The sequence below is a fragment of the Oratosquilla oratoria genome, chromosome 34 (genome assembly GCF_046742065.1).
Source record: "Oratosquilla oratoria isolate Oo_2021 chromosome 34, ASM4674206v1, whole genome shotgun sequence".
Classification (NCBI taxonomy): Eukaryota; Metazoa; Arthropoda; class Malacostraca; order Stomatopoda; family Squillidae; genus Oratosquilla; species Oratosquilla oratoria.
The window spans coordinates 31,773,516-31,787,313 of NC_134810.1; the positions used below are offsets into that span (position 1 = coordinate 31,773,516).

Here is a 13,798-nt window from a genome sequence, read left to right on the forward strand (position 1 = left end):
TTGAGAGAAGCGAGTAAATGCCTCGGTGGATTAAAAAGTGTAATGAGAAATAGACATCTGAGAATGGATGCTAAGAAGAGGTTATATGAAGGAGTGATTGTGCCAACAGCACTGTATGGGGCAGAAACATGGAACATAAGAGAGGAGGAGTTTGAATGTGTTTGAGATGAAATGTCTGAGAAGTATGATAGGGGTTACTAGGCTAGATAGAGTGAGAAATGAGGAGGTGAGGAGGAGAACAGGGGTGGAAAGGGAGCTGGGAGATAGGGTTGATGAAAGAGTACTGGGATGGTTTGGACATATGGAAAGAATGAGTGAGGAAAGATTGGTAAAGGAAGTGAGGAAGGCAGAGGTGGAAGGAGTGAATATGAGGGGGTGTCTTAGGATGAGATGGATGGATAGGGTGAAAGGAGCATTACAAAAGAGAGGAATGTCTGTGGAGGAAGGATGGGAGAGGACAGAAGATAGGGGTGAATGGAGAAGGGTTGTGTGTAGATGATGCTGTGATGCATGAGGGGGAGTGGGTGGGGGATGGGGGTGAGATATTATGTATGAGAAATAAATTGACACAGCCCGAAGGGATTTCTCCCTGTCTTCTCCTTTTCTGCATGAGGGGATGGAGAGTGGTGGTCGCTGAATTTATGAAGCGGCCTTGCTGTGGATGTGCTGTGTCTTGCAACACTGCTTCTGACCCAGGGCAGTGGACAGGAGGTGCCAAGATAAGAGGGAGGGAGGAGGGTGGAGGGGAGTAGAATATATAGGAAATGGAATGGGTGGGAGTGGTTTCTATGCCTTTTCCTTTTTGGCTACCCCCCGTGTAAGGGGGAAAAAGCCTTTGGTATTTGTATGAATGTTGGGGGTGGGAATTTGCATTGATGTGATTAAGTTTGTGTAATGGAAGTCAAGTGTTGTGTCAAGTGTCAATGTGGTGCAAGATAAGAAGAGTGGAAGTTTATAACATAAAGTTCAAGAATATAGGAAATTGTTAATTATACAATTCCTTCTAAACAACTCCTCACTCGCACATCTGAAGAAAAAATCTCAAACCAAACCATATTACCAGTATAACCTTGGCTTGTAATTTAAAAGGCAATATGGGAGATAATAGCAATATGAAAATTTGTATATTATAGATTTTCTTACTATGTTGGAGGTAGGGGCAATACAGCTTGAGTAGGACAGAATTTTCTCATTATCTATCTATATAGAAAAAAGTGGAAGAGAACTAGTGGGAGATGGAGTATTTACAGATAAAACAGCATAAAAAAAAACTCCTTTGACACTATATTTTATACATGATTTATTCATATTTCTAGTGAATTCAACTAGACATCTTTCATGTCTTTCATTAGAAATTAGGAATATGTAATTAACATCTTTGGTATGAACCTACATAGTCGTCATGAGGCACAAATGGGTACACAAGAATGCCAGCATTGGTGTCTTGATTATATTTTTTGTAGTACATGAGTTACCCCAGATTCTGTGAACTGGTTTGATCACATTTTCTGTGTTTATTATTACTCACAGTAAAAGAGAACAAGTAATACAGCTGTGACTTTATATTTTATAATGCAAGTAGTTTGATGCATCATACAAATGACAACTGATGCTGCATGCAAGAATTTGAAGATTTCATATGTGTTTCTTTCACAGGTGGTGATGTTCATATCGATGTGTATGGGGTACGTTATGAGAAGGACCCTTTAGCTGGAAGGGTTGGCACAGCCTCAGACTTTGGTAAACAATTAATCATTGGAAGAGTCCCTCCTGGAGACCAGGTTAGGATATGTGTTTTTATGAAATATTTCAAATATGTTCATAAGTGTGTATAGCATACATAACACCTATAAATGAATGTCTTGTAACACCTGTAAATGAATTCTGTATATCAATATCTACATATTCAGTATCAATGTACCAGCAAATTTCATAAATTATACTGTAAATAAAGCTTACTGATCGTGCATTTACCTAATTGTAATGTACAGGAATAAATACTGAATAAGAATGTACACTAAGAATTTCTTTATTTGGGAGGGGAGGGAATAAAAAATTCATGTAATCAAATAGAAATAGATAATAATGCATGAAGGGAATTAAGAAATAATTTTCTGTACAGATGCATAAACTTATGGTATAACTTAATATATAGTCCAGCCCAATAGCATTAATAGATTTAAAACTAAAGGGTTGGAACCTCTATATTGCATCTCCTTTCTTGTAAATTACAAGGTAAATGAACGTCAAAAAGATATATATTTATGTATATGTATATATATTTATATTTATGTATTTATACATACATATACCCAGGGCTTTTTTCCCCTTACAAAGGAGGTAATTAAAACCAAAGGCATAAATCCACTCCCACTCATTTCATTCCCACATACTACAACACTCCCATTCACCACCCCTCCCTCCCTCTTTTCTTGGCACCTCCTAGATGACAGGTCATCCCTGCATCTCATCTGCCTTGGGTCAGAAGCATTGCAGCAAGAAACACATCCACAACAACACTGCTTCATTTGATCGGCAACTCCCCCTCTCCATCCCCTTATGCAAAAAAAGAGAATACAGGGAGGAATCCCTTTGGGCTGTGTCAAAATATCATTCACACATATTCAACCCCCTGTCCCTCAACCACTCCCTTCCATGCATCAAAGTATCATTCATACACAACCATTCTCTGCTCACCCCTATCTTCTGTCTTCTCCCTTCCTGAACAGACATTCCCCTCTTTCCCAATACCCCATTTACCTCATCCATCCATCTCATCCTTGGTCACCCCCTCATGTTCACTCCTTCCACCTCTGCCTTCCACACCTTTTTTACTAACCTTTCTTCACTCATTCTTTCCATGTGTCCAAATTATCCCAATACTCTTTCATCAACCCTCAAACTCCCTCTCCACCCCCACTCTCTTCCTCACCTCATTTTTCACTCTATCCAGCCTACTAACCCCTACCAAGTTTTTTCAGGCATTTCACCTCAGACATTTAAATTTTTCTTCTCTTCCTCTCTTATGTTCCATGTTTTTGTCCCATATAGTGCTGTCGGTATAATCACCCCTTCATACAATCACCTCTTAGCATCCATTCCCAAATGTCTATTTCTCATTACACTTTGAATCCACCAAGACATTTACTTGCTTCTCTCCATCTACATTTTACCTCAACTCCTACCTTTGCCATGTCTGTACTTGAAAAAGCTGTAACAAGCGAAACGTCGTACCAATAAAGGTTTCGATCTCACGCGGTGTTTATTCTCACAGTCCTACCTTTCCCACCACATTTGCCCCCAAATATCTCAATCTATCCACTTCCTCCAGTCTCCATTAAGGGAGTGTTGCATCACTTTATAGAGTAGGTGAAATTAGATTTTCAAATATGTATTTAATGAACTTGGGTATAATTACCCCTTACATTAATGTATAATTCCTCAGGGTATTGTGTTCCTCCCATGTATGTATAAGGCATAGTGAAGATATAGTGAGCTCTAGTGAAGCTCTAATCCTTCCACATCATTCAGCTTGGTATGAAATGAAAGCTTAGAGTCGGAAACAAAAATATTGAATATATTTTATCAAATTAATACCTTTGATTTTTTTTATTAACTTGTTTCTCTGAATGATTAAAAAATGCTGCAAAATTCAGGTTTCAAAAATAAAAAAAAATAAAATTGCTTTTATTTTTTACCGTAGAAAATAAAGAGCACGGTTTCTTTCAGATGAAACAAAAATTACAAAAACCCATAAAGAACAACCAGATATTACAACAGAAAGAATAAAAACATAAACTTTACAAGACGGGGGATTTAAATTTTAGCGATCATTTGTTTGATGGTTGCGATGTATAGAAAATCTCCAATTTCCTTTTCTTTGCTGGTGAGGTGAGGGTGAGTGGCGTGGCATGGGTGGAGGAGGTGTAAGGTGGGCATGGCTAGTAGATGCTTGCAGAGTGCTGGGTGCAGCTGTGCTGTTTTTCTCCTCTTTCTTTTTCCTTCTTGATTCTATTTTAGGCACTCACAGGCCATCTCTATATTCTGCCTCACTCTCTTGTTTTTTATTTATTTTTCCATCATCACAGCAACAGTACAGGGTGAGGAATCAAAATTGTTGCATATGGTGAGAGTGCCAGGCTCAACGACACCTTACTTTGACCTTTTCAAGAGTACTGGTGCCCTGTTCACTGTCTTTGTGGGGTATGCTGATGGGAGTTGCCAAATATCTCCATAAACACAATTCTGTAGCAAAAAATGAAATAGCTATAGAAATGTTGATGCTATTTCAATATACAGAATCTTTTTTATGCAATGGGGTTGCCAGAGGTTGCCAATATTTTATCTCTTATGCTGTATAAAAAAAAATAGAAACAAAATACAGTTGTATAACTTTGTATGAGTGTTACCAATATAGAGATTCTTTTGAAATGTTTACCTAAAATTTGCTCATATACCAGAATTTTTCGAATGATCACTGGCGATGCTCCCTTAATATTCACTTCCAATTTGCTGCCATCCTTTCTCCTTGTACATCTCACCACCTTACATTTACCCACATTTATCCTCAACTTCCTTCTTTTGCACACCTTCCCAAAGTACATAGCTTTCTTAATTCCTCCTCTGATCCCTCTATAAGTGCAATGTCGTCAGCAGACAACAACTAGCTCATCTCCCATTTTTCTCCATTATCTTTAACCCCTTTCATACGGTGCCGCACACGTAGGTGTCATGAGGAGCAAGTGGATTCGCGACGCTGCCATATTGGCGTCTTGATTATATTTATTGTAGTCGCCCCTGTGTTTTTACATTCTCTCAAATGTGCCCTGAATCCCATTCTCTATGGTTTTCAAAATTCGCGGGTGAAAGAGAGAACGATCGATATAAGCGGTGACTATATTTTATGATGCGAGTATTATTACGACACGTACGGCTGGCATTGGCTGCTGCCCGCGAGATTTAAGTTCCGTACTGAAGTGGTTAACTATCTCCAATTCCTAGCCCATTACAGGTAGTCGTCGACTTACAACTAATCAACTTTGCGACCACAAGATAGTGCAATAATATTTAACATTTAATAGAGTAATAGAATTGCAATGTTATGCCTGCCAGTGCAGTACAATTACTCTGCACACCGTAAGACGCAAATACAATAGTTTTGGGAGGCTGCCGGCAGCATCTGCATCCCAGCCAGCTAAATATTCTTTCATTTTGTTTGTTTGAAGTAAAATGTTTCCTAATTTTGAATTGCATTTTGTATTTTTGTATTTTTATATGTTTTGCAATTAATAAAATGTAACAGTAAAACTTTTTATGCCTAGGCTAGTCTGTTGTCGATAACAATATATTTGGTACAGTACGTAAACGTAAAGAATGTTTTGAAATAACTTTTTTCCTAATTTTGCCTTTCATTTTGTATTTTTATGTCTAGTGGAAGGTAAAATGAGAGTGGAGAATAGGTGGAGAAAGAGGAAAAGGGCAGAAGGTAGAGAGGTACTTAGAGTGAACTGCTTAAATGAGGAAAAAAGGAGAGTGAGTTTAAGAAGAAACTGAAAGAGGAGTGGGAGGGAGTAAAGGATAGAGTAGAAATAGGAGTGGAGGAGGAATGGGGATGGTTCAAGGAGGGAGTCATAAGGTGTGCAAAGATGGTGTGTGGAACAAGGAGGGCGGGAGGAAAAAGAAGGAAGGGTAGTGAGTGGTGGGATGAGGAAGCAAAGAAGGGTGTAGAAGAGAAGAAGCAGGCATTCATAGAGTGGCTGCAAATTAGGACGAAGGAATCGTATGAGAGGTACAAAGTAAAGAGAAGGGAAGCTAAGCATAAGATAAAGGAAACAAAGAGGGGAGCAGATGTGAAATGGGGTAAGAGTATGACAGAAATTTTGAAAGTAATAAAAAGATGTTTTGGAAGGAAATTAAAAGAGAAAAAGGAGGCGAATCAAGTAGAGAAGCAAAGGTAAAAGGTGCAGATGGAGAGATGATAATGGAAGAGAAGGCAGTGAGAGAAAGGTGGGCAGAGTATTTTAGGGAGCTGCTAAATGTGAAGGAGGATAGGGAGGGAAAGGTAGTTGCAGTGGGAAGCGCTAAGAAAATGAGAGTGATGAGTGAGGAAAATGGATGAGAAATAGGGAAGGATGAAGTGAAAGCCGCTGTTAAGATGATGAGAGCAGGTTAGGCACCTGGTCTGGATGGATGCCATGCAGAATGTCTGAAGAAAGGAGGTACAGTTATGGTGGACTGGCTGGTGAGCTTATTTAATGTTTGTTTGAGAGAGGATAGAGTGCCTGAGGACTGGAGGAATACCTGTATAGTTCCGCTTTACAAGGGAAATGGGGACAAGTGTGAGTGTAGTAGTTACAGAGGGATCAGCTTGTTGAGTGTAGTTGGGAAGGCTTATGGGAGGATCTTGATTGAGAGGATTAGGAGAGGAACAGCTGGAGTAATTGGTGAGGAACAGTGTGTGTTTAGGACGGGTAGGGGTTGTGTAGATCAGATTTTTGTGGTAAGACAGATATGTGAGAAAGCTATAGGGAAAGGTAAGGATGTTTTTTTGGCTTTTATGGATCTGGAAATGGCTTACGACAAGGTAGACAGGAAGGCACAGTGAGAGGTACTGCAGATATATGGGATAGGAGGAAAGCTGTTAACCCCTTCCATACGGTGCCGCATACGTAGGCGTCATGAGGAGCAAGTGGATATGCGAGGTTGCCATATCGGCGTCTTGATTATATTTATTGTAGTCGCCCCTGCGTTTTGACATTCTCTATAAACTGCCCTTAATCACATTCTCTATGGTTTACAAAATTCACGGGTGAAAGAGATAATGATCGATATAAGCGGTGACTATATTTTATGATGCGAGTATTATTACGACACGTCGTACGGCTGGCATTGGCTGCTGCCCGCGAGATTTAAGGCCCGTACTGAAGAGGTTAAGAGCAGTCAAGAGTTTTTATGAGAGTAGTAGAGCTTGTGTTAGGAATAGAAATGGAGAGAGTGAATGGTTTGAGGTAAAGGTGGGACTTGGTTAGGGATGTGTTATGTCGCCCTGGCTGTTCAATCTTTACATGGATGAGGTGGTGCGAGAGGTGAATGCAAGGGTAGTGGGTCAGGGGTTGGAGATGATTAAAGAAAATTGAGAAAAGTGGGAGGTGAGCCAGTTGTTGTTTGCTGATGACACTGCTTGTAGCAGGATCAGAGGAGGGATTGAGGAAGTTAGTGACAGAGTTTGAGAAGGTGTGTGAAAGAAGAAAGCTGAAGATGAATGTGGGTTAAAGTAAGGTGATGAGATGTACAAGGGGAGAGAGTGACAGCAGGCTGGAGGTGAGCATTAAGGGTGAAAGACTGGAGGAAGTGGATAGTTTTAGATACATGGGTGCGAATGTGGCAGGAAAGGGAGGAGTGGGGGTGGAGGTAGAATGTAGATTGAGAGAAGCGAGTAAATGCCTCGGTGGATTAAAAAGTGTAATGAGAAATAGACATCTGGGAATGGATGCTAAGAGGAGGTTATATGAAGGAGTGATTGTGCCAACAGCATTGTATGGGGCAGAAACATGGAACATGAGAGAGGAAGAGAAGAGGAGTTTAAATGTGTTTAAGATGAAATGTCTGAGAAGTATGTTAGGGGTTATAGAGGTAGAAATGAGGAGGTGAGGAGGAGAACAGGGGTGGAAAGGGAGCTGGGAGATAGGGTTGATGAAAGGGTGTTAGGATGGTTTGGACACATGGAAAGAATGAGTGAAGAAAGATTAGTAAAGGAAGTGTGGAAGGCAGAGGTGGAAGGAGTGAATATGAGGGGGCGTCCTAGGATGAGATGGATGGATGGGGTGAAAGGGGCATTACAAAAGAGAGGAATGTCTGTTGAGGAAGGACGGGAGAGGACAGAAGATAGGGGTGAATGGAGAGGGGTTGTGTATAGATGATGCTGTGATGCATGAGGGGGAGTGGGTGGGGGATGGGGGGTGAGGAAGTATGTATGAGAAAAAAATTTGGTGCAGCTCTAAGGAATTTCTTCCCGTCTTCTCCTTTTCTGCATGAGGGGATGGAGAGGGAGGGTCACCGAATTTATGAAGCGGCCTTGCCGTGGATGTGCTGTGTCTTGCGACACTGCTTCTGACCCAGGGCAGTGGACAGGATGCAGGGATGACCCGTCATCCAGGAGGTGCCAAGATAAGAGGGAGGGTGGAGGGAAGTGGAACATATTGGAAATGGAATGGGTCGGAGTGGTTTCTATGCATTTTTCTTTTTGGCTACCCCCCATGTAGTGGGAAAAAGCCTTTGGTATATGTATGTATGTCTTTCAATTAATAAAATGTAACAGTAAAACTTTTTTATGCCTAGTCTGTTGTCGGTAACAATATGTTTGGTACAGCATTTTGTATTTTTATATTTTGCGATTAATAAAATGTAACGGTAAACTTTGTTTATGCCTAGTCTGTTGTCGATAACAATATTTTCAGTACAATATGTAAATGAAAAGAATGTGTTTTGAAATAAAAAAAATTCCTAATTTTGCCTTGCAATGATTTTAATTTAACGATCAAAAAAGTATTTGTAGGTCAAAGATGACAAGACTTTATTCAGTATGCATAGGCCTAGGCTACATTTTGTAACAAAAATTATAAAAAAGTTAATGAGTATTAATCAACATAGTTCAAAGATAATAAGATTTTATTCAGTATGCATATGTTTCCTAAAAAAAGTCTGATGATAAAATAATAAAAAGATTAAAAAATACAGTATTAAATACCATAGGTCAAAGATGATAGGATTTTATTCAGTATGCATAGGCCTAGGCTACGTTTCCCAAAGAAAATTAGATAGAATTATAAAAAGGTTAAAAAATACTATACAACATAGTTCAAAGATAGTATTTCAGTATGCTAAATATAAAATACAATATTTATATACATTAACAAAAATAATATTTAAAGGGTAATATATATGTATATATACTATCGATGCAAAAAAAAATCTATACACTAAGGACTTTTGGACAATAAAACTCAAAAGTACAACTAACATGTGCTTTATTTCCACTTAAGAGATACATTTAGTATTTTGTCATGTTCCTCTTGTTCTTGAGTACCATCTGGATCCTTCTGGGCATTGAAGAGGCGAGTTTGGTGAAGTAGGTGCTGTCCATAGTGACCCAGATCTTCTTCAGCACCTCCTTCAGGTCTGGAATACTGGTGGGTCGCGATTTCTCCAGTTCGTTTTTCATCAGATTCCAGGCATTTTCTATTGGGTTCAAGTCTGAGGAATTGCCTGGCCACTCCATAACACTGATATTGTTGTCATTAAAGAACTTTATCACTTCCTTAGACCTATTGGCAGGGGCACCGTCATGCATGAAATGATCACACTCATGGATGTCCCAAAATTCTAGCATGTGATCCCTCAAAACATTGATATAAATGCTCCCTTTCATGGTCACATTCTTGGGGAGGAAATATAGTCCACCCCTGCCCTTGTTACCACTAAAGGCACCCCACACCATCACACTGTCTGGGTGTTTCACTGTTTTAACTGTGTACCGCTGGTTGAATCTGGACACATCACTGAGGCAACGAACGATCTTGGAGCCGCCCCTGATCAGCCTGAAGGTACTTTCATCACTGAACATCACCTTCTGCCACTGCTCTGATGTCCAGCCCTTGTATTTCTTACAGAAATCAATCCGTTTCTTCTTCATTGCCTCTGTGAGCAGGGGCTTCTTGGCGGCACGTTGAACTGGCATTTTGAGGTCCTTCTGCAGCCGATGTTGGATCGTTCTTACAGCAATGTTTTTGCTTCAGACTAACAGCTGTTATACATGGATCTGACATCACTTCTCGTTTTAGGATCTTGTCAGTGCGAGTAGATGTCTTCTTTGGGGCTCCAGAGCCTGGCTTTCTTGGTGGTACCGTACCAGGAGGGTGTGTGGCGGCTGCTTTCTTCAGGCTGTAAATGAACATTCTTGTCACCTGCAGGTCTGCAGCAACACGTATCACAGACATTCCCTGCTCTAACAGAGCTAGGGCGCGGGCCTTTTCTTGCATTGAAAGCTTGGAACGACCCATTTTGATCACCAGAAGGAGAGTTAGAGGGTACCAAAGTCAGTGAAAAAGTGAACAAAAGGGCACTAAATAGCAGCATGCATAGACTCCTCTCTCATCTAGCGCTGGCAGCGCACTGGAGCGTGATGTGTTGGCGAACAGTGTAAAAAGACGTGCTCTACACACCCACGTCATCAGTAACTCCGCCCACTTTTTATTATGGTGGGAAATCAAGTGAAATCTATTCATAAAATCCCGTGTATAGATTTTTTTGTGGAAAAAATGTATAGATTTTTTTTGCGGCGACTGTATATATATAAAGGGTAATATACTCTGTATATACATATAAAGTCCGACTTACGTCCAGATTGGCTTACAACCTGTCTGTTGGAACCGAACTCGGTCATAAGTTGACGACTACCTGTACCTTTGCATTTACCTCTCGCACCACCCCATCCATGTATAAATTGAACAGCCAAGGCGACATAACTCATCCCTAGTGAAGTCCCACCTTTAACTCAAACCACTCGCTCTCTCCAATTCTAATTCTTAAACAGGCTCTACTATTGTAGAAACTCTTGACTGCTATATACATATACTTCTTACAGTGCCTTCCTGTTTACCCTGTCATAAGTCTTTTCCAAATTCATAAAGGCCCAAAAAATATCCTTACCTTTTCCTAAAACTTTCTCACATATCTGTCTTACCACAAAAATTATGATCCATGCAATCCTTACCTTTCTTAAACCTACACTGTTCCACACTCCCTCTGTTCTTCTCCTTTATGAAAACATTTCAGGAATACATTTGAGAATTTACCGGTCACCTTTGCTTTAACCAGCGTAGATTCTCTAAATGTAGATACTTTAGAAATTTGAAATCTTGAAGGCCTTCTGAACTGATGACATGATCCCTTGGTTAGAGGTTTCCAAAAAAGAAGCCCTTCTTCGTCCTCAGCTCAGGGTAATCTGACCACTGTTCAGACGTTAGTACGCACAGTATTCCAAGGGACTCTTACGAGTTCAAAAAGAGCTCAGAAGGCCATGGGTTAATATTTACTTTAAATAATCTCAATGTTAATTCCCGATTTATCAAACCAAAATTGTTACATAGATTTAAGAAACAAAATAAAGAGGAGGGGAGTTTAATCGCATCTTATTTAAAGCTACGACAGGCGTGGTTCGAAGTTTCAGGAAAGGCTTTTGAATCAAAGAAAATAACACTTTGAGGGAAAGTTACCTGAATTAAGGTAAACACTAAGATTCCCAATAACAACTACCACACCTTATCCTCTCAATCGAAACCCTCCCATAAGCCTTCCCAACTACACTCAACAAACTGATCCCTCTGAAACTTCAAACTACTACATTCACACGTGTCCCCTTTTCCTTTGTAAAGCAGAACTATACATGCACTCTTCCAGTCCTCCGGCACTCTACCCTTTTTTAGACAAACATTAAACAATCTCACCATCCAGCCCACCATCACTGTGTATATATATATATATATATATATATATATATATATGTATACATATATATATATGTATATATATATATATATATATATGTGTAAGAGTGACCACTGGAAAAGAGAAACTAAACAAAGCAGAGCCTTTTCATATATTACATCATTAATGCAAAGTGCTCTGCTTCATTTAGTTTCTCTTTCCCAGTGGTCACTCTTGCATAATTGAACACAAGTTACCAGTTTCTTATTAGCACACATAATATATATATATATATATATATATATATATATATATATATGTATGTATATTATATATATATATATATACATATATATATACATATATATATATATATCTATATATGTATATATATATATATATATATATATATATGAGAGAGTGATAGGTGGGGAAGGGTAAACGAAGATGGGCTAAGAATACATTTATTGTTCTTACGTTTCGGTTATTATAACCTTCCTCAGAGAACTTGTTACAGAACATCTTGGTCACAACATTTATACCCGTAGTGGGGGAACTTGTGAAGCTTCGAGTGTCAGGTTTTTTCTAGCGCATTTAATATTAAGAGACTGGCTGCTTTAGATAGGCATATAAATCCTTCTCTGTCGTTATTATTTTCTTTGACATTTATATGTGCAGCTTCAACTGTCTTTCTCATCTTCTTTTTTAATCCTTTGTGTAAAATTTTAACTTTACTCCATTCGGGAAGGTTGTTGCATATTTCGAGGTGGCGGACCAGGGAGATGGACGTTCTGTGTGCTTTTAAATCATTCCCTATCTAAAGCAGCCAGTCTCTTAATATTAAATGCGCTAGAAAAAACCTGACACTCGAAGCTTCACAAGTTCCCCCACTACGGGTATAAATGTTGTGACCAAGATGTTCTGTAACAAGTTCTCTGAGGAAGGTTATAATAACCGAAACGTAAGAACAATAAATGTATTCTTAGCCCATCTTCGTTTACCCTTCCCCACCTATCACTCTCTCATTTGTCTTAAACAATTTATCAACATATATATATATATACACACACATGATATCATGGGCATAATAGAGACAAAATTGAAATGACCACTATCAACAAGCATAGTGGGACATGATCTGTATAACTACTGGGTGAAAAATAGAACAGACAAGCAAGGAGAAAGTGTCATGATATTGACCAAAAAAGGTCTAAATGTGACAAAGATTATTAAAGGTCAAGGCAGTGTAGAAGTAATTATGATTAAAATTGCAAACAAAAAGATGAAAAGCAGAAAATTTGTAGCAGTGTATGTACCACCAAAAACCCATGTGTGGTCAGACAGCTAACATTCTAAATTACTGGAAGAAACAATGAATGAGCTAAACGAGTCACTGAAAGAGGGTGGAAACATAGTAATCATAGGCAAAAGACATAATCAATGCAAAAGACATAATCTGAGAAGAAATGATAGTTAAAGGGGGAGGTGAACCTTAGAGCAACATTCTACTGGGTATGACCATAGAATACACCCTAACACAATGGAGAGGGTTAAACAAATAGTTGTTACACTGATAAGACCAAAACTAGAATATGCTGTAACAATGTGGGCACCTAGCACAAAGAAGAACATAAAAAAATTAGAAAGAATCCAAAGAACAACAACAAAAATGGCACCTACACTGTCAAATTTGACATATGAACAAAGATTGGAGAAATTACATTTGTCAACACTAGAACAGAGAAGGGAAAGAGGCAATTTGTTGACCATTTTCAGAATTATGAAAGGGATGGAAATTCTCAATAGAGACGACTTATCAAAATGGGACAGAAGAGAAACAAGAGGACACGAAAAGAAACTAAAGACAGTTAAAGAAGAGACCTGAAAAAAAATAGCTTCCCACATAGAGTGATCGATGTCTGAAACAAACTGAACAGAGAAAAAGTGAATGCCAGAATTATACATGATTTTAAGAACAAACTGGATGTGGAGAGATATGAAAATGGGTTATTACGAGCATAGCTCTCGTCCCATAAAATACAACTAAGTAAATACATATATATACATATATACCAAGAGTTTTTTCCTCAATAAGGGAGGTAGCTAAATTAGAGGCATGTACCTATTCCCACCCATTTCACTCCCACCACCCCTCCATCCCTCCCATCTCAGCTCCTCATGGATGATGGGTCATCCCTCCATCCACCAACTGCCCTGGGTCAAACACAATTCACCAAGACACGGTACATCCACAGCAAGGCCATTTCAATTAATCAGAGGCCCCCCACTATCCATCCCCTCATAAAGAAAAAGA

The 13,798-nt window shown here is 39.1% G+C and overlaps 1 protein-coding gene across 6 annotated transcripts in view; it reads left to right on the top strand.

Moving 5' to 3' along the window:
- The window catches only part of LOC143018161 (malectin), a 397,497-nt gene that overhangs the window by 41,285 nt on the left and 342,414 nt on the right, over window positions 1-13,798 (top strand). For all 6 annotated transcript variants that reach the window (XM_076173315.1, XM_076173314.1, XM_076173318.1 and 3 more), the window contains exon 2: window positions 1,657-1,781. In XM_076173315.1, the coding sequence (XP_076029430.1) occupies window positions 1,657-1,781 (125 nt within the window). The remainder of the gene's footprint in view (window positions 1-1,656; window positions 1,782-13,798) is intronic.